This window comes from Muscardinus avellanarius, assembly GCF_963383645.1.
Source record: "Muscardinus avellanarius genome assembly, chromosome: X".
Lineage (NCBI taxonomy): Eukaryota > Metazoa > Chordata > Mammalia > Rodentia > Gliridae > Muscardinus > Muscardinus avellanarius.
This window is the reverse complement of record NC_137792.1, coordinates 1899906-1920492: the sequence shown is the minus strand read 5'-3', so window position 1 is coordinate 1920492 and position 20587 is coordinate 1899906. Positions and strand designations below refer to the sequence as shown.

The window sequence follows — 20587 nt, the reverse complement described above, 5'->3', positions numbered from 1 at the left end:
CTAAAGAGCTCAGAGGGATCGAAACGAAACCGGAGACGTCGAGGAGTGGGTATCTTTAGACGAGAAGGTCTTTTTCCTCTCCCGGCCCGAGAACGCCGGGACGAGCGGTCGCCGCCATCTTGAGTCCCGCCGTTTATATAGCGGAGGGAGGGGCGGCGTGATGACGTCACAGACGCGCGCGGGAAGGTCACAAAGTCCGAGCGCCCGACCTTCATGGGCGGGCGCTTGACGAGTGGAGCCCGGCCCTGATAGGTGGAGCCGCGGCGTTGAGTGACGGCCGGGCCCGCCTTCTAGTTAAGGATTAGCGGGTCGGCCGTCAAAACGGAAGTGCCTGAGGCTTGCCTTGGTAGGACGGAGTGCAGGGTTAGCGCAATGGCGGGCGGGCCAGGGTGGGCTGCGCCGACTTTGGGGACTGATGAGGCTGCAGCCCCATCTGCCCTAGGCTTTTTGGGGGGGGATAGGGATAGCGCCCCAGGCTGATCTCCCCCTAAAAGAACACACCCCCTTTTGCCCTTGTTTGCAGAAATACACTCAAAACCTGGGCTCAGACCCAAAAAAGGGGCCCAGCCTGCTCCCTGCAGAGGGCCGGACCTGGGACATCAGAAACCTTTAGGGGAGGGTCCAAAACCCCAAATCCCTATCTGGGTAAAATTTGCACACCAGTAATCTCAGTCCTTGGGGGGCTGGGACTGGAGGATCTCAGGTTCAAGGCCAGCCTCAGCGACTTAGGCTCTCAGCCACTTAGGGAGACCTTGTTTGCAAATTAAAAAATTAAATAGAGCAGGGGGTGTAGCTAATTTCTGGCATTATACACACACACTCAACCAACCAAACAAAAAAAATCTCCTGAGCTCCTGGCCTATGGCTCTGAATCAGTGTACTTGAATAAGGACCAGCCTTCAATCCCGAGAAATCTGAACAGGTAGCCTGATGGAGGCATGATTAATTTCATTCTTGTGGGTGTGTAGTGCCCACTCAGACTTTGGAAAGTATATATATGCTGTTTTTATACTTAGATATCTTTTTTTTTTTAATGCGGTACCCAGGGGGCATTCTACCTCTGAGCTACACCCCCAGTCCTATTTTTTAGTCATTTTTATTTTTGAAACAGGGTCTCACTGAGATGCAAAAGGCCTCACACTAAGTAGTTGAGGCCGTCCTTGAACGGCGATCCTCCGGTCTCAGCCCAAATGCTGGGATTGCAAGCGTGCACCACCACGTCTGGTTTATACTTAGATGTTTTTAGGTATCCCGAGCTTCTCGGGGATTAAGCCATATTGCATTGTTGAGTAACACCGCATTGTTGATTAATTGTGGGTATCGGTGTTTTTAAAAATAAGGATGCTTTCCATAGAAATAGGAGGGAGACGAAAGCCTATATTTGAAATTTACTGCTGCATTAGGAAGAGCAAGTGTGTTACTCATTTGGATGTGTGTGTGTGTGTGTGTGTGTTGCTGAGGATTTAACCCGGGGATGTTCTACCTCTGAGCTACATCCCCAGCCCTATTTTATTAATTAATTAACTTATTTATTTATTTTGTGGCACTGGGGATGGAACCCAGGGGCATTCTACCTCTGAACTACAGCCCCAGCCCTATTTTTTATCCTTTATTTTGAAACAGGGTCTCACTGAGTTGCAGAGGGCCTCGCTAAGTAGCTGAGGCTGTCCGCGGACCGCGATCCTCCTGTCTCAGAGCCTCCCAAATGCTAGGATTACAAGCGTGCGCCACCACGCCTGGCTTATTTTATTATTTAACTAGAAACAGGGTCTAAGTTTCTGAGGGCCCAGCTTTGCTGCTGAGGCTGGCCTCAGACCTAAGATCCTATCACCACAGCTGCCCAAGTACTGGGATTTGAGGCACCTGCCACCACGCCTGGTTTTATTTGGAATTCAACGAGGCCTTTAATGATTTTTCCTTTCAGTAGTAGTAGCGCCCTTACCCCGCCAAGAGTTACAAAGGGTCAAGAAAAAGACCAATTGTCTTGCCCATTAGAATTTATACATCTGTTTCTTGCCAAGTAATTAAATATTAGCTCGCATAATCTATGTACTGAGCAAACACAGAGCCCAGTTGTTTTTTAAAATTAATAAGGCTCTGCGCTGTAAGGGGGAAAAATGCTTCCTTGAAAAATGTCTGGGTTTAATTACAACTCATTGAAACCACTGCACTTGAAGAATTATAAGAGAAGTCCATGGCATGATGACCAGCGTAAGATGACGCAGCAGTTTGAGGAATAGAGAATACTAATATACAACTGTTATTTAATTTTAATTGTAATATTTTTGTAGGTTTGCCAATTCCGCGGCTAGAATGAAGCACATCAACTTGTCCTTCGCAGCCTGTGGGTTTCTGGGCATTTACCAGTTGGGGGCAGCATCTGCATTTTCCAGACACGGCCAGAAGCTTTTGAAGGACGTGCGGGCCTTTGCCGGGGCTTCGGCGGGATCCTTGGTTGCTTCTGTCCTGCTAACGGCGCCAGAAAAAATCGAGGTAATTAAGTCCTAACGAGGCTGTTCCTCATCGAGAAATTAACAGGGCCGGGCCCAACCGAGTGTCGACTCTACGACGTGAACCCTGCAGAGAAAACCTGTTTATTTTTTCTGTTTATTTTTTTTCCCCCCCCTGGCCAACAAAAGGTTAACGCTTTTCTTTTCAAATTGGCCTTTGAGGGATCTGTGGTCCGGAAAGAAGATTATTTGGGGGGACAGTACGACAAGGCCAGCACATGCCTTCCTTACCTCTGAGTTCTTACTCTCTCTGCTTGGCGCTGTTTTCTGCACCAGCACAGCAGTGAAGCGGGGGATGGGATGGGGGCATACGATTTCAACTAAGGGGAATGATATGGGAATTTAATTTGCTTTTAATTCTCACGGTGAGTGGAAGCCCTGAATTCCAAGCAGTTTAGCCAAGAAAGGAACAAAAGTAGCCATCCCCGGTGTTTTCTTTAGCCCACACTCTTCTTTCCAAAATCCCTTTTCTGCTCTCTGGACTGCGATCAAGCGTTTACTCACCGTGAGAGCTGCTTTCTGCGGGTGGAGAAAATATTGGTTAATTACATACACAGGCCGGTGACTTTGAACAATACCAGTGCGACGGCTTAACACATTCGTGCCCGGGAATGAGCTGCAAAACTAGCACATTTTAAACAGCGGAATCTCCGTCCCCTGGCGCGCGCCCGTAATCCCAGTACCCGGGGAGGCTAAAACAGGAGGATCACAGGTTTGAGGCCAACCCTCGGTAATTTACTGAGACCCTGTTTCAAGATAAAAAATAAAAAATGAAAAATGGGTCTGGGGATGTAGCTCGGTGATAGAACACCCCTGAGTTCAATCCCCAGTGCCACCACCAAAGATACAAAAATAGTTCTCAAACCTGTTTTTCAGCCACCTATGGAAGGGAAACTAGAGTTCTTTTTAGAAGCAGCAGACTACTGGGAGTGTGGGGGGGGGGATGATGGAGGGTTAATTCCTTCTTTTTTATGCAGTCATTTATTTATTTATTGGTGCTAGGGATGGAACCCAGGGGCATTTATTTATTTATGTATGTATTTTTTAGTGCTAGGGATGGAACCCAGGGGCATTCGACCTCCAAACTACACCCCCCTGCCCTATTTTTTATTCTTTATTCTTTATTTAGAAACAGGGTCTCGCTGAGTTGCAGAGGGCCTCACTAAGTAGCTGAGGCTGTCCCCGAACCCCCATCCTTCTGTCTCTGCCTTCCGAATGCTGGGATTACAAGCGTGCACCACCACGCCCGGCTACAGTCTTCTCTTGAGCCGGGGCAAATAATCCGAGCTTCGGAGTTGAATGGACTTGGTTTCCAACCCTCCAGCAAATGCAGAAGTGCATTGGGTGTGATTTACTGTGAACGTGACTTGGATAGAAGGTCATATTCCAGCCAGTTCTGAGACTGACCTTCTGCGATGTTAAGCTATTGCATGATTTACCTGAATTTCAGAGTTGCTCTCATCAGGTTTTCAGATCAGATCACATGTTTTCTTTTTTTTTTTTAAATCAAATTGGAGGCTTTTTTTGGTTCATTGTGTTGCTATGACATGACGAATAAGTCTGTTGGGTATTTACATTGGAAGGTAGAAAACTATTCTTTTTTTTTTTAACCTAAATATTTCTCATTCATATTCTCTCTCTCTCTCTCTCTCTCTCTCTCTCTCTCTCTCTCTCTCTCTCTCTCTCGGTGGTACTGGGGTTTCTAGAAACCCTCTACCTCCAGGCTACACTCCCAGACCTATTTTATATTTTTATTTGGAAACAGGGTCTCTTAAGCCAGGGTGGCTGGCTTCCAACCTGCGCGATCTTCCTGTCTTCACCTCCCCAGCACGGGGATGACAAGCCTGCACCACCAGGCCCGGCCCTCATTCTCATTTTTTCAAAATATTTTTTCAAGCTGGGAGTCGCATGCTTGTAATCCCAGCATTTGGGAGGCTGAGACAGGAGGATCATGGTTCGTGGCCAGCCTCAGCTACTCAGTGAGGCCCTGTTTCAAAATAAAGAATAAAAAAATAGGGCTTGGGACATAGCTCGGAGGCAGAATGCCCCTGGGTTCCATACCCAGTACCATAATAATAATAATAATAGTAATAATAATTTTTCAGCTAAAATAACTTTCTGGCTGGGCATGGTGGTGCAAGCTATTGTAATCCCAGTACTTGGGAGGCTGAGACAGGAAGATGACAGGTTCATGACCAGCCTCAGTGACTTAAAGAAACCTGTTTCAAAATAAAGAATAAAAGCCAGGCATGGTGGCGCATACTTGTAATCTCCGCGCGTGGGAGGCTGAGACAGGAGTATGGCACGGGTTCAAAGCCAGCCTCAGCTACTTAGTGAGGCTCTCAGCAACTTAGTGAGACCCTGTTTCCAAATAAAGTATAAAAGAGGTCTGGGAGTGTAGCCTGGAGGTAGAAAGCCCCTGCGTTCCACCCCCAGTATAAATAAATAAATAAATAAATAAATAAATAAATAAAAATAGGTTTCAGGGTATAGCTCAAAGATAGAATGCCCCTGGGTTCAATCTCCAGTACCCCAAACAGAGAAACCAATCAATCAATCAATAAATAAATAACCTTTGATTGCAAGGTTATATTCTCTCTCTCTCTCTTTCTTTCTTTCTTCCTTCCTGATACTGGGATTTGATCCCAGGAGCCTTCTCCCTCCGAGCTATACTCCATCCCTTTTTTACTCTCTATTTTTTTGAGACAGGGTCTTGGTAAATTGTGGAGGGCTGCCCTAAATTGCTGAGGCTGGCCACGAACGAACCTACGACTCTCCTGTCTCCTGTACCGGGATTATGGGAGTGCGTCACCATGCCTTGCAGGATTGCCTCGAGTTTTGGGCAAACTATTTTTTTTTTAACCTGCGTTTTTATCTCATGCTGGTGCTGTGAGTTCCTGGAGCTTTTCCCTCTTGTGAGAACTACATTGAGGAATTCATCTTGTTCTGAGCTTACACACGTCTAACCGTGAGGAGCACCCGAAGCTGGGTGTATTTTAGGTAGTAGGCAAATTTAGACACTGATAGTTAAGAGCTGAAGGCTGTAAAATGCTCCCAGCCTTTACAATTTGCAAGGAAGGCATAGTGTTAGACGCCAGGGGAAACTGAATGATAGGTGTTACAGTTCTGAGAGAAGACGTTACGGTTTGGGAAACTGTCCCCAGGGACGTGTTAGACCCCCCCCCCCGGGAATAATTCCCCCCCAAAAAACCCCACCAAAAAACCGCGGGTTCTTGTCCTGAGCTAAGGATAGATATACAATATTCCGGACACTTGCTGAAGATTTAAAGAAGTTTACTAAAAGATAGAAATACAGAAGACAGTTACAGCCTCATGTTACGGGTAAGATGGGGGGGGGGTGCTTCGAACAAAATCACCAGAATACAAAACACAGAACAGAGCCGGGCGTGGTGGAGCACGCTTGTCATCCCCGCGCTTGGGAGGCGGAGACAGGAGGATCGCGCAGGTTGGAAGCCAGCCGCGCTGGTTTAAGAGACCCTGTTTCCAAATAAAAACATAAAAAATAGGTCTGGGAGTGTAGCCCGGAGGTAGAAGGGCTTCCAGGAACCCCAGTACCACCAAACAAAGAAACAAAACAAAACAAACAAAAAAAAAAAACCACAGAACAGGCATTTTATACACGACACCCTCCCTCTTGTTTCACGTAATTCTGATGTAGTAAAAGTCCCTGTAAGGTCCTTCCCCTTACTTCCCCACCAGGGTGTCTCCTTTCAGGAAGGTCGACCCCTCCTCCCATCCTAGGTAGATTATCCAATTATGTAAACCTGCCTTTAGAATGAGGATGAGGAAGTCCTAGTTCCCCTCTCCTATTGACTTGCTAATTATCTTTAGGTCAATTTACATTGGAATGGTTGCCTGCTTCTTGGCAGAAACCAAGTGCTTTCACAGATCTGCCCCTCACCCAATTTTTGAAATACATTTATTAATAATCAGAGCTTTCTCCAATCTTCCTAGGTCATTCCCAGTACTGATACAATAGGGAAGGTTAGGCCACTCTTTGGTAAGTTTGTAGTCTGGCCACAGATACATGTGTGTTTAACGAAACAAATAGAAGAAAATAGGCAGCCGGGCGTGGTGGCGCACGCTTGTAATCCCCGCGCTTGGGAGGCTGAGACAGGAGGGTCGCACAGGTGCGAAGCCAGCCTCAGCTACTGAGTGAGGCTCTCAGCAACTTAGTGAGACCCTGTTTCCAAATAAAGAATAAAATGGGTCTGGGAGTATAGCCCGGAGGTAGAAAGCCTCTGGGTTTCACCCCCAGTACCACCAAAAAAAAAAAAAAAAAAGAAAAGAAAAAAGAAAGAAAGAAAAGAAAATAGGTGAAATGGAACTTCCAGCTTGGTTGGAAAAGTTCAGTTTATTTGGGGAGCATTATAACCTCTTTCTCACTTAGTAACTTGCAGTAGCTTGGAGACAGTGAGCCTACAGTCCCCCTAACTCACAGCGCATAGTGACTTTACCTGAATCCACATCACCTGTGTCTGTGCCCCCGGGACGCGTCCCTGTGCACTCAGGACTCGGTCACGGCTTGCTGTGATGACCACCATCAGCTCGCGTCCCTCTCTGAGCTGTTTCTGCCGGTGTTTCTGTATCTCTGACCCCTGTCTAACTCCTATTCCTACTTCAAGTTCCATCCCAGATGTCCAATTGGAGGGAACCCCTAAGGCTTACTATATCTATTTCCAAAAACTCATAACAGCCGGGCGCAGTGGCACACACTTGTAATCCCTGCGCTCGGGAGGCGGAGACGGGAGCATCGCGCAGGTTCGAAGCCAGCCTCGCTGGCTTAAGAGACCCTGTTTCCAAAGAAAATTATAAAAATAGGTCTGGGAGTGTAGCCCGGAGGTAGAAGGGCTTCCAGGAACCCCAGTACCACCAAAAAACAAAACAAAACAAAACAACAACAACAAAAATACTCTTGTAACAAATGGCCATCAACTTACTGCCTTAAAATAAAAGGAATGTAGGCCCGGCATGGTGGCGCACACTTGTAATCCCAGCACTTGGGAGGCTGAGACAGGAGGATCGCGGTTCGCGGGCAGCCTCAGCTACTTAGTGAGGTCCTCTGCAACTTAGACCCTGTTTCAAAATAAAGAATAATAAAAAAAAAAAAATAGGACTGGGGGTGTAGCTCAGAGGTTGAATGCCCCTGGGTTTAATCACCAGTACCACACAAATAAAAAGGATTTTGGTTTTGGAGGGTGGAGTAAGGAATACTAGGGGTTGAACCCAGGGGTGTTATACCTCCGAGCAACAACCCTAACCCTTTGTTGTTGTTGTTGTTGTTGTTGTTGTTGTTGTTGTTGTTGTTGTTTTGCATGTCTGGGGATAGAACCCAGGGGTATTCTACCTCTGAGCTACACCCCCAGCCCTATTTTTTATTCCTTATTTTGAAACAGGGTCTCATTAAGTTGTGGAGGGCCTAAGTAGCTGAGGCTGTCCATAGAACCAGGATCCTCCGGTCTCAGCCTCCCGAATGCTGGGATGACAAGCGTGCGCCACCACACCCGGCTTCATTTTTTTAATTTTGAAAGAGAGCCTCACTAAGTTCCTGAGGCTGGCCTTGAACCCACAATTCTCCTGTCTCAACCTCCTAAGGACTGGGATAACAGGAATACACCACCATGCCTGGCTTTTGTGAACTTTTATAACCACAGATCAAAGGAGTCAAAAGTCAATACATTTACCAAGTCCATTGGTGGGGGTTTCTAGCAAAAGGGGGAAATACGCCCTACAGATTTCAGACCTGATCTGATAGCATGCCTATCTTTTGGGTTGGGGAGGCTGGAGGGATGTTAAGCTTATCCATATATCCTGAGATGCTTACCTGAGAATCATGAGGATGTTCAGATGCAAAACTGCCTAAAAGGCCAGCCGAGGGCCCCAGATAAACCTGGCTCTCAGCCTTCAAGCCCCCTCTGTCCAGAGTCATAAGGTCTCATCCTCCCAAGAACTGGGATCACAGCCCCAGATAAACCTGGCTCTCAGCCTTCAAGCTCCCTCTGTCCAGAGTCATAAGGTCCTCACCTAAGGTCAAGCACTGTGCAGAAGCCAGGCCATCTATGTGGCTTCTTCAGAGAACTTTATTTCCACAGCAGACAGACCTGGGCTTCTGCCCAGGCCCTGATGTTCATTTCAGAAAAACTATTGGGAGAGAGACTCCATGTCTCCCCACCTCAGTTGCTCTGTTAAATGGGTGATTATTCTCACCTTGCCAGGTTATGGGGGGGGGGGAGTGAGCATGGGCCTTGCTGGGTCCCAGCCCTGCCTGCACGTGAGTACCGCCTGGGGGGCTTTTACACAGCCCCGGTGCGCCACACAGGGCTCCAAAGACTCTGCTCTCAGTACCTGCCCAAATATGGCCCTCCCCACTGACAGCTGGTGACTGTCTTTAGCCACCAGTGCCCTGCAGGACTGAAGTCAAGCCCAGAGCGGGGTGGGAGAGGAGGCTAATTGTGTGTGTGTGGCTCTCTGGAGAAGACTGCGCCGAATTAGAACTTAAATCCAACTGCCCTGCGGTTTTTATTTGTGGACAAAGGCCATTTTAAGATGGGGAAACCAAGAAAATAGGCAGGCAGGCAGCCAGGCAGCCAGGGATAGTGAAGACATATAATTTCCTAAGGGCTCACACCAGTGGGCGAGAAGACAGCCAGGTACCGGATGCGAACACCTGTGCCGGCCTGTAGCATCCTGTCTCTGCATGGGGAATCCAGTACATTGTATGATTGGATGTAGAATTTTGGAACTAGAAGGATAAATTATCTCCTCTTCCTCCTCCTCTTCCTCCTCCTTCTCCTCCTCCTCCTCCTCCTCCTCCTCCTCCTCCTCCTTCTTCTTCTTCTTCTTCTTCTTCTTCTTCTTCCTGCTTCTCCTCCTCCTCTTTTTCTTCCTCTTCCTCCTCTTTTTCTTTCTCCTCCTCCTCTTTTTCTTCCTCTTCTCTTTTTCTTCCTCTTCCCCCTCTTTTTCTTCCTCTTCCTCCTCTTTTTCTTCCTCTTCCTCTCCTCCTCCTCTTTTTCCTTCCCTCTTCCTCTCCTCCTCCTCTCTTCCTCCTCCTTTTCTTCTTGTTCTTCCTCTTGTTCTTCTTCCTCTTCTTCCTCTTCCCACTCTTCCTCCTTTTGAGTGGTACTGGGGATTGAACTCAAGGGCATTCTACCTCTGTGCTAGACCTACAGCCCTATTTTATTATTTTTATTTAGAAACATGATCTTTATGTGTGTGTGTGTGTGGCACTGGGGGGTTGAACCCAGGAGCTTTTCTAGCTCCAGGCTGTACTCCCAGACCTATTTTATACTTTATTTGGAAACAGGGTCTCACTCAGTTGCCGAGAGCCTCACTAAGTAGCTGAGGCTGGCTTCCAACCTGTGCGATCCTCCTGTCTCAGCCTCCCAAGGACTGGGATCACAGGCATGTACCACTGTGCCTAGCTTTTTTTTTTTCCCAATGGCACTGGAAATTGAACTCAGGGCTGTTTTACCTCTAAGCTAGATTCCAGCCCTGTTTTACTATTTATTTTGAAACAAGATCTCACTAAGTTGCTAAGGCTGGCCTTGAACCTGCAATCCTTCTATCTCAGCCTCCCAAGTATTCGTATAACAGGCATGTGCTGCCACGCCCGGCTGAATTTCTTTTGATGACACGTAGGCCAATTATCAATTTTCTTTTTCAGGAGTGTAACCAATTTACCTACAATTTTGCTGAAGAAACAAGAAGGCAGTCGTTCGGGGCTGTGACTCCTGGTTATGACTTCATGGCCCGATTGAGGTAATGTGTATTTACAATGTATCCCTCCCTTCCCCCAGAAGTATATGAAGACGGAATGTGGAGGACTCTCGGTACAAAATGTGGCAAGCTCAGCACACACTCACCTGGCTCATGCTTGTCATCCCCGCGCTTGGGAGGCAGAGACAGGAGGATCGCGGGTTTGAGTATGGCCTCAGCAACTTAGTGGTGGTGCAGCCTTATAATCCCTGCTCTTGGGAGGCTGAGACAGGAGGATCACACAGGTTCAAAGCCAGCCTCAGCTACTTAGTGAGGCTCTCAGCAACTTAGCGAGACCCTGTTTCCAAATAAAATAGAAAATAGGTCTGGGAGTGTAGCCTGGAGGTAGAAAGCCCCTGGGTTCCACCCCCAGTACCACCAAAATAAAATAAAATAAAATAAAATAATAAGGAGGCATTCAGTAATTAAAGGGGAGTAACATAGTGCGCCTTCTTTGTTAGACAAGGAATGGAATCTATTCTTCCTTCCAACGCCCACGAGCTGGCCCAGAACCGACTGCACGTGTCCATCACCAACACCAGAACCAGGGAAAATTACTTGGTTTGCAACTTTCCCTCCAGGGATGACCTGATTAAGGTAAGCAAGCCACATTACCCGGTGGAGAAAATCCACAAGTGCTGATTTAGACACAGGATGCGAATCATAGTAAGAACCATGGTCTCAAAGCGCTGTGCCTTGGCTCAGACCCGATAGATGATCGGGGCTCAGTGAGTGAGTTATGTGTCGGATGAGCGGATCAACCAGTCTCCATCCCGAAGCCACCATCCAGACCCCGCTTGCCAGGCAAACTCGCTCCTGGAGTCCTGGCCTCCTGTTCTTTATGTGAAACGGGTCGTGGGTGCGGTTTAGGAACAGAAATACTTTCCTAAATGTGCGGAGCTAATACTTTGAGCAGCGTAGGGAAGACATTTTTCCGCACGGTCTCCTGCTCCGTCTTTCAGAAGTCCTTCTGCAAATCAGGTAGGACAGGTGTAATTGCAGCCCTTTTGTCAATTCACAAGGAGGAAAGGGGCGGAAAGATTTCACGCCGCGTACGCACTGCCCAAGGTTACCTTGCAGGCCACGGGCCATGGGGAACAAATTCTCCTACCCAGCTCTCTCTGCTTTCCAAGCTAATGTTCCATTCTATTTCGTCCACTTTGTTTTGATGCCTTTCTGTCCAAACGCATTTGAAAAGTGGTTGACTGAGAACTTATTATCTCTGGGAAATATTTTGGACGACTGACTTCCAAAGAGCAACCCGCTGGTGAAGAGAAAGCATGGAATATTTCTGAATTGGAAAGGGGTTTCTTTTCTTTTCTTTTCCTTTCCTTTCTCTTCTTTTCTTTTTCCTTGCATTTTCTGTACTGGAGATAAAACCGAGGGACATTGTTCCCTCTAAACTAAACCCCAAAGCCTCTTTTATTTTATTTTATTGTATTGTATTGTATTGTGGGTCTGAGGATGGAACCCAGGGGCATTCGACCTCCAAGCTACGGTCCCAGTCCTATTTACTTGTTTTTATTTTTTATTTTTTTATTTTTATTTTTTGGTGGTACTGGGGATAGAAGCCAAAAGCTTTGTTTGGGATATACTCCCAGAACCATTTTATATTTTATTTGGAAACAGGGTCTCACTAAGTTGCTGAGAGCCTCACTAAGTAGCTGAGGCTGGCTTCAAACCTACGATCCTCCTGTCTCAGCCTCCCAAGCGCGGGGATTACAAGCGTGTGCCACCACACCTGGCTCCTATTTTATTTATTTTTTTTGAAACAGGGTCTCACTGAGTTGCAAAGGGCCTCTCTAAGTACCTGAGGCTGTCTGCGAACCGTGATTCTTCCATCTCATCCTCCCGAATGCTGGGATTACAAGTGTGCGCCACCATGCCTGGCTCCCCAAGCCCTTTTTTTTTTTTTTTTTTTTTTTTTGTGGGTCTGGGGATGGAACCCAGAGGCATTCTACCTCTGAGCTACACCCCCTGCTCTATTTTTTATTCTTTATTTTGAAACCGGGTCTCACTGAGTTGCAAAGGGCCTCACTAAGTAGCTGAGGCCGTCCGCGAACCGTGATCCTCCAGTCTCAGCCTCCCGAATGCTGGGATGACAACAAGCCCTTCTTAAAAATATATGTTCTTTTCAAACAGGGTTTCACTAGGTTGCTGAGAGCCTTGCTAAGTTGTTGAGACTGGTCTGGAACCTGTGAGCCTCCCGTCTCAGCCTCCCAAGTACTGCGATAACAGGCGTGGGTAACTGCACGTGACTAGGATGTGCTTTCTTAGAAAAGCTGGCCACGTTTATCTTCCTGTTCTTTCTCCTGAATCATTGGCAAGCCTCAGGTAATAGAACGAGTGTACGCTTTGGTAATGTGTTAAGAGTGAGTAATAAAGTTCCGCCTGAATTAGATGACAAATGCATTGATTTTTAATACCATCTTGCTGCCAGAATCTGGCGCTACTTAATGAAATGTTGAATTGACAAGTAAAATTATTTTGCAACTGGATATATTTTTCTCGCTATTACTTATTACACCACTTTCTGGCTCATACATAGTTCCTGGTCTTCCTATCTTAGAAAAAGAGATTTTTTTTTTTTGCTATCATCTTCTTTTAAATCTTATTTTAATATTATGTAGATTTAGACCATGTAAAGGGAAGGGCTGGTTGACCCCTGCTCCCTCGCCGCAGGTTGTCAGTGGCTAGACAGACATAAAAAGGCTTCTGACAGGTTAGTAGAACTCTTCTGGTCTTCCTAAAAAGAGCTGTGGGCTACTGTTCCCTAAAAAAGATAAATAAATAAATAAAACAGAAATACTTCCTGCAGCTGTCACCTTTTCCTTTTTAAAATTATATTTTTTAGTTAACATACAATAATTGTGTCTATTTATGGGGTATGGTATGGTACTTTTATACACGTATGCCATGAGGAACTATCAAATCAGGGCAGTTAACAGATCCATCACCCCCAATACTTATTGTCCTTTGAGGAATATTCAAAATCCTTTCTTTAGCTATTTGGGAATAGAGGATAAATTATTGTTAACGGTAGTCGCTGGACTATGCCATGGAACATTAGAACTTATTCCTCTTATTTGACTATATTTTGTACCCAAGAACAACCTTCTTCCTATTCACCCGGTACCCTCCGATGCTCAGTATTCAACTTTCTGCCTCTACAAAAACCTTTACTATCCTTCATAGATGAGTTAGAACCTGTGGCATTTGTCTTTCTCCATCCGACTTATTCCACTTAACATAACGTCTTCCAGCTCTCCATAAACATACTGGCACAAATGACAGTCCTTCATTCTTCTTTATGACTGCATAGTACTCCATTGTCTACGTCTAACACATTTCTTTATATGTTCACCAGCGGACGGACACCTGGGTTGATTGCACATCTTGGCTATTAGAAATCATGGTACAGAAGCCGGGCATGGTGGGCACGCTCGTCATCCCCGCGCTTGGGAGGCGGAGACAGGAGGATCGCGCAGGTTCGAAGCCAGCCGTGCTGCCTTAGGAGACCCTGTTTCCAAATAAAAAATATAAAAATAGGTCTGGGAGTGTAGCCCGGAGGTAGAAGGGCTTCCAGGAACCCCAGTACCACCAAAAAGAAAAAAAAAAAAAGAAAGAAATCATGGTACAGAAAATGTAGAAATCAAGATATCTCTTTCATATCCTGATTTCTTGTTCTTAATATACATATAGCCGAGGAAATATGTATGTATATATGTATATGTATACACACATATACATACATACACACATATATATTTATACACACATACACATATGTGTGTATGTACGTGTATGTGTATACCTACATATGTACATGTCTGTAGAACTGGGATAGATAGATCATATACTTGTCCTCTTCATTTACACCTATTCTCCATCTAACCTGGCAGAACTCTCTACCCCAGTCTTTCAGTCCCCATATATTTTGTGTGCTGTGTGTGTGTGGCTACTTTGTTAATTTAGCGGTTTGTTTTGTTTTGTTTTTATTTTTTAATGGTGCTGGGGATAGAGCCCAGGGGCGTTTCACCTCTGAGACACACCCCAGCCCTTTTCATTTTGAAACAGGGTCTTACTAAATTGCTGAGCGTCTTTTTGTTAAGTGGCTAAGGTTGTCCTTGAACCTGCCATCCTTTTGTCTCAGCCTCCCAGAGATTACAGGCTGGCCGCGAATCGAATCGTAATTCTCCGGTCTCAGCCTCCCAAATGCTGGGATCACAAAATGACACCACCACGCCCCACTGACATGTATATTTTATAACACGACACAGTATCTATTCCACACACCAGAAATATGTATTTTATAATCCGGTATATTATCCACCAGAAAAATTCATTTTATAATCAAATACAGTATCTATATAACACATAACAGAGATGTGTATTTTGTAATCAGAGTATCTACTTAGCATATTCCAGAAGAGATGAGCGTTATAATAATCAAATACAGTATCTATTGGACACACACCAGAAGTATGATTGTCAGAGTACACATCTCTGATATATAGAAAATAGGAATATGTATTTGTATTCAATATTTATATTTGGTCTCAGCCTCTTTTTTTGATAAATATCCAGAAGAGGACTGTGGCCCGTCCAACCAGGGCCCAGTTTTTGTGGCACCATGAGGATGTTTGTTTCTTATTTTGTGGTCCTTGTTTCTGGTACCTGAAGGTAGTTTCACTTCCCTCTTAAAGATTAGAGGGTTCCAGTGCTCCAAACAAGATTAGAAGCAACCTGGTCATGTATGACTCTGAATTCCCCGGAGTTTTGCACCCAGAGCTCTCAACACACAGCCTTGGGCCACTTTGCAATATTGGGAAACTGACGAAAACTCCAGTTTGAATAAAAGACCATTAACGAGGACTAAATAGCAGAGATTTTAACCTGGAAATCTTGGCCCATGTTGCCATCTATATCCATTTTGTAATCTCGAACTCATTTTTTCTGCTATGGGCTAAGTTAAGTTTCTTAAAAATGCTTGGTTCTTCCAAAATTATGTCATTTTCAGAAAAATAGGTGAAACTAGAGAACATTACGCTAAGTGGGATCTCAGGAACAGAGAGTCAAGGGTTGGATATTTGTTATATGTAGAAGCTAGGGAGAAAACAGGGGATTAAAGGCGTGGTGGCGCACGCTCGTCATCCCAGCATTCGGGAGGCTGGGACAGGAGGATCGCGGTTTGTGGCCAGCCTCAGCTACTTAGCGAGGCCCTCTGCAACTCAGTGAGACCCTGTTTCAAAATAAAGAATAAAAAAATAGGGCAGGGGGTGGAGCTCAGAGGTAGAATGCCCCTAGTACTACAAAAATTATTTATTTATTTATTTATTTATTTTGGTGGTGCTGGGAGTGGAACCCAGAGGCCTTTCTACCTCCAAGCTATACTCCCAGACATATTTTATAGTTTATTTCATATTTTATAGTTTATTTGGAAATAAGGTCTCACTAAGTTGCTGAGAGCCTCACTCAGTACCTGAGGCTGGCTTCAAACCTGCACGATCCTCCTGTCTCAGCCTCCCAAGCGCGGGGATGACAAGCGTGCGCCACCACGCCCAGCTAAGATAAATAATTTTCGGGTGATTTTATTCGAAGCACCCCCTCATGTTACCGTAACATGAGGCTGTAACTGCTTTCTGTATTTCTATCTTTTTTAATAAACTCCTTATAAATCTTCAAAAATAAATAAATTATTATTATTTTATAAATAAATAAAAATAAAGGAGCTTCATGATAATAGGGAGTGAGACTAGTAAAACAGTGCAGGGGACGTGGAGGAAGGAGAAGAAAGGAAAGGGAAGAAGGGTCAATGGAGGAGATAGGCCAAATAATATTATGTCTCTATACAAAAGTAATCAACCTATATACAAAGGCATCACTAATCAACCTATATACAAAGGCATCACTAATCAACCTATATATAAAGGCATCACTAATCAACCTATATACAAAGGCATCACTAATCAACCTATATACAAAGGCATCATTAATCAACCTATATACAGAGGCATCACTAATCAGCCTATATACAAAGGCATCACTACTCAACCTATATACAGAGGCATCACTAATCAACCTGACTAGCATGTATGGGCAGAGATGAGGGGGTAGGAGGATGTCGGTAGGAAGGACCCACACTAATTGATGCTGTGTGCAGGTGTGGATGTATCACTTTGAATCTCACCACAGTATATAATACCGCACCAATAAAACTATAAACAATTCTCACTGGGCGTGGTGGCGCACGCTTGTAATCCCAGCATTCGGGAGGCTGAAACAGGAGGATCGCGGTTCGTGGCCAGCCTCAGCTACTTAGTGAGGCCCTCTGCAACTCAGTGAGACCTTGTTCCAAATTAAAGACCAAGCCAGGCATGGTGGCGCACACTTGTAATCCCCGCGCTTCAGAGGAGGAGACAGGAGGAGCGCGCAGGTTCGAAGCCAGCCTTGCTGGCTTAAGAGACCCTGTTTCCAAATAAAAATATAGAATAGGTCTGGGAATGTATGTAGCCTGGAGGTAGAAGGGTTCCATCCCCAGTACCACAAAAAAAAAGAAAAGAAAAAAAAGAGAAAAAGAAAGGAAGAAAGAAAGAAAGAATAAAAAATAGGGTAGAGGGTAGAGCTCGGAGGTAGAATGAGCAGGGTTCCATCCCCAGTACCACAAAAAAAAACCTCTAAAAATAATTCTGCAATCCTCCCCCCAAAAAGAAAAAGAAGATGTTTGGTTCTTTATTTATGATACCAGCTGACTGCTGCTCTGTATAAGAGACAGGATGCCCCATGGACCTGAAAATCCAGCTAGAAACCTGAAGGGGTGTGTGTGTTAAGTTCTCTCTGCTGCTACACTTTCTCGGGTCATTGCTAAGTAACATCGGCTAGCAACAGCCCACCTGTACTGTGGTAGCTGTTACGGTTTTGAGAATATGTTACGGTTTGGGGGGAAACTGTCCTCGGGACCCCCCCCCCCCCCCGTTAAGGTCCCGGACACAACTTCCCTCAAACCACAACAAAACAGAAAAACCGCGGGTTCTTGTCCTGAGCTAAGGATAAGTCCCTGTAAGGTTCCTCCCCCAGCAAGGTGTGGCAAGGTGTCTCCTTTCATGAAGGTCGACCCCTCCTACCATCCTAGCTAGACTGTGTAGCTCTGTCTTTAGAAAGAAGAAGGCCTAGCTCCCCTCTCCTATGGACTTGCTAATTACTTTTAGCTAAGTCATTCCTAAGTTTCAGTAGCTGTTTGCTTCCTGACCGAAACCAAGACCAAGTCTTCCTTTCCCCAGGTCTGCCATTTTGACACGATTATTTTTGAAATATATCTATTAATAATCAGAGCTTTCTCAGATCTCCCTAGGCCATTCCCAATACTGGTACAGTAGCCCTCTTCTCTGGAGTCTTCACTCTGTGATGTTCAAACAGGGACACCTTTCCCGGAACCTAGTCCTATCGTTAAGCGGCGCATACTTACCATGACCTTCAAGGCTCACGGTTTTCTCATTGGTGAAAAAGAGTAATCAGATCAGAAACACCAACCACTACGAAATATTCACAAGGAGGCGTTAGGTGGTCAAGCCCTATATGCGTGTGGATGAGAGCCAATATATGCCAGATAGTAAGCAAATAAAATAATAGCATTATTTTATTAAATTAGTAGTATTTACCACTGATTAGTGTTATTTGTAGATTAACACTACTGGTTAGCACCTCTGGACACATCTGCCATGAAACTTTAATTAATTAATTAATTTATTTATTTATTTTGCAGTACTGGGGATGGAACCCAGAGGCATTCTACCTCCGAGCTACACTCCCCAGCCCTATTCTTTTACTCTTTATTTTGAAACAGGGTCTCACTGGGTTGCAGAGGGCCTAAGTAGCTGAGGCTGTCCACGAGCCACAATCCTTAATGCTGGGATTACAGGTCTCCTCCTCCTCCTCCTCCTCCTCCTCCTCCTCCTTCTTCTTTTTCTTCCATACTGGGGATGGAACCCAGGGGCATTCTACCTCTGAGCAACACCCCAGCCCTATTCTTTTATTCTTTACTTTGAAACAGGGTCTCACTGAGTTGCAAAGGGCCCAAGTAGCTGAGGCTGGCTGCAAACTGCCATCCTCCTGTCACAGCCTCTTGAATGCTGGGGTTATAAGCATAGGCCACCATGCCCAGCCCAGCCCTTCATTCTTTAGCTTTATTGCTGAAGGTCTAAGTAGATCCATTTTGCATATTGACTCTTTTCAAAACTTTGCATATCAAATCCTTTCAAATTTTTGCATATCAACTCTTTTCCAACTCCAGACTTTATGCTGGGCTATTTTCCTCTGGAAACAAATGGACCACCGGAAATCCAAGCACATTTTAATGTTAGCCTTTGGCAAAGCATAATTAGGGAGATAAATCCTTGGTTTCAAAGAAAGTCATCTGGCAGCTTCTCCGTGGAGTAGACATGAATTTTAATTTCCGCATGCCAGGATAGAATGGCCTCCGACTGCTTCCCCAACTTGACACAAACCCTGGAATTCCTCGTGTTTCAAGCCCATGTACACAAGTATGCTGAAAGAGCCGTCATTCATGCATGCGGGGTCTCACTGAGTTGCCGAGTCTGACTTCCAAGTCTCCCAAGTCCTGGAATTATTTACACGAATCGCCACACCCAGCAGGATTTGAGGTTTTTATAGGATAAAGAATCAGGGTTACCAGGGATGATGGTTCACGCTTGTCATCCCAGTACTTGGGAGGCTGAGACAGGGGGATCGCCAGCTCACAACCAGCCTCAGCCACTTAGCAAGACCCTCAAGTAACGTAGTGAGACCATGTCTCAAAATAAGAAATAAAGTAGGGCTAGAGGTGTAGTTTGGAGATAGAACATTTCTGGGTTCAATCTTCAGTACGACTCCCCCCCAGAAGAGGGTGATTTCAGGTCGAGTCTCGTTCTTTCTGAATACCCGCGACAGTATCAGTTTATGATGGTGTCCCTGGCTCTCTTAGGAAGAAGTACCCTGTCTCCCTTGCTACGGTGCCCTGCGTTTCCTCGCACATGGAATGCTATTAGAGCAAGATCTTCTCACATTTAGCTGCGTGGAGGTGAAACTAGGACTGGATTTAAGATCGGCCGTTATCTTGGCAAGACGGGAGGAAGATAAATTTGAATCTGTCTTTGAATCTCAACAACACCAGCAGGCTCTGGATAAACAGCCAGGTTCTCATTATACTCCGCGGTAAACTTGAGGCAGAAATGAGACGGGGCGACAATTTATTCTCCGAGGAAAGCGAGCGAGGCCACATAATTTTCTAAGCACCCCTTTTTCTGTAAAATGCAAAATGAAAAACTCAAAAAAAAAAAAGAGCCCGCCGGGATGTGTGCGGAATGTAGGCCTGGCGCTGCCTCTCCCGCTCCTGCACGAAGCCGCTAACTTAGGTTTTTATCATTTTAGCATGTGGTTTTTGTATTTTAAGGGGCAGTTCAGCCCAAATCGAAGCGATGGTTTTACATGCGTACCATGTTGAGAACGCTATACCAGCAGCCCACAGGCAATGAAAGGCCCGGCCCTCTATTTTTTATTAGCGTTCACAACCACCACCACGAAGCTACTGACATGTGGGGGCCGGTTACCGACCCGGGTTTGCTTTGCCCTCTGCACGTGGTGCTAAGCATTCAAAACAGTTTTAGAAAAGAGAGTTTATTCGCAAGGCAGCCAAGCGTGTAGTTGGGAGATTCAGATCTCAAACCTGCTTCCCTGAGGATTGAACCCAGGGGCATTCTACCTCTGAGCTACACTCATAGCCCTTTATCTTGACTTTTTCTTTTTTCTTTTCTTTTTATTATTTATTTATTCTTTTATTTTTTGGTGGTACTGGGAATGGAACCCAGGGGCCTTCTACCTCCGGGCTACACTCCCAGACCTATTTTATATTTTATTTGGAAACAGGGTCTCTTAAACCAGCTGAGGCTGGCTTCGAACCTGCGCGATCCTCCTGTCTCAGCCTCCCAAGCTCTGGGATTAAAAGCGTGCACCACCAGGCCCAGCTCTTTTATTTTCTAAAATCTTTCTTTCTTTCTTTCTTTCTTTCTTTCTTTCTTTCTTTCTTTCTTTTTTTTTTTTTTTTTTGTGGTACTAGGGGTGGAACCTAGAGGCTTTCTACCTCCGGGCTATACTCCAGACCCATTTTCTATTTTATTTGGAAACAGGGTCTCACTGAGTTGCAGAGGGCCTCACTAAGTAGCTGAGACTGTCCACGAACCACGATCCTCCTGTCTCAGCCTCCCAAATGCTGAGATTATGAGTGTGTGCCGCCACCACGCCCATCT

The 20587-nt window shown here is 45.4% G+C and overlaps 1 protein-coding gene across 1 annotated transcript in view; it reads left to right on the top strand.

Annotated features, from left to right (window-relative positions):
• Positions 1-2313: 2313 nt before the first annotated feature.
• Positions 2314-20587, top strand: part of PNPLA4 (patatin like domain 4, phospholipase and triacylglycerol lipase) — a gene marked incomplete at both ends in the record, with an annotated part of 41301 nt that continues 23027 nt past the window's right edge. The window contains 3 exons of the mRNA XM_080718506.1: positions 2314-2493; positions 10195-10289; positions 10748-10883. Of these exons, the coding sequence (XP_080574632.1) occupies positions 2314-2493; positions 10195-10289; positions 10748-10883 (411 nt within the window). The remainder of the gene's footprint in view (positions 2494-10194; positions 10290-10747; positions 10884-20587) is intronic.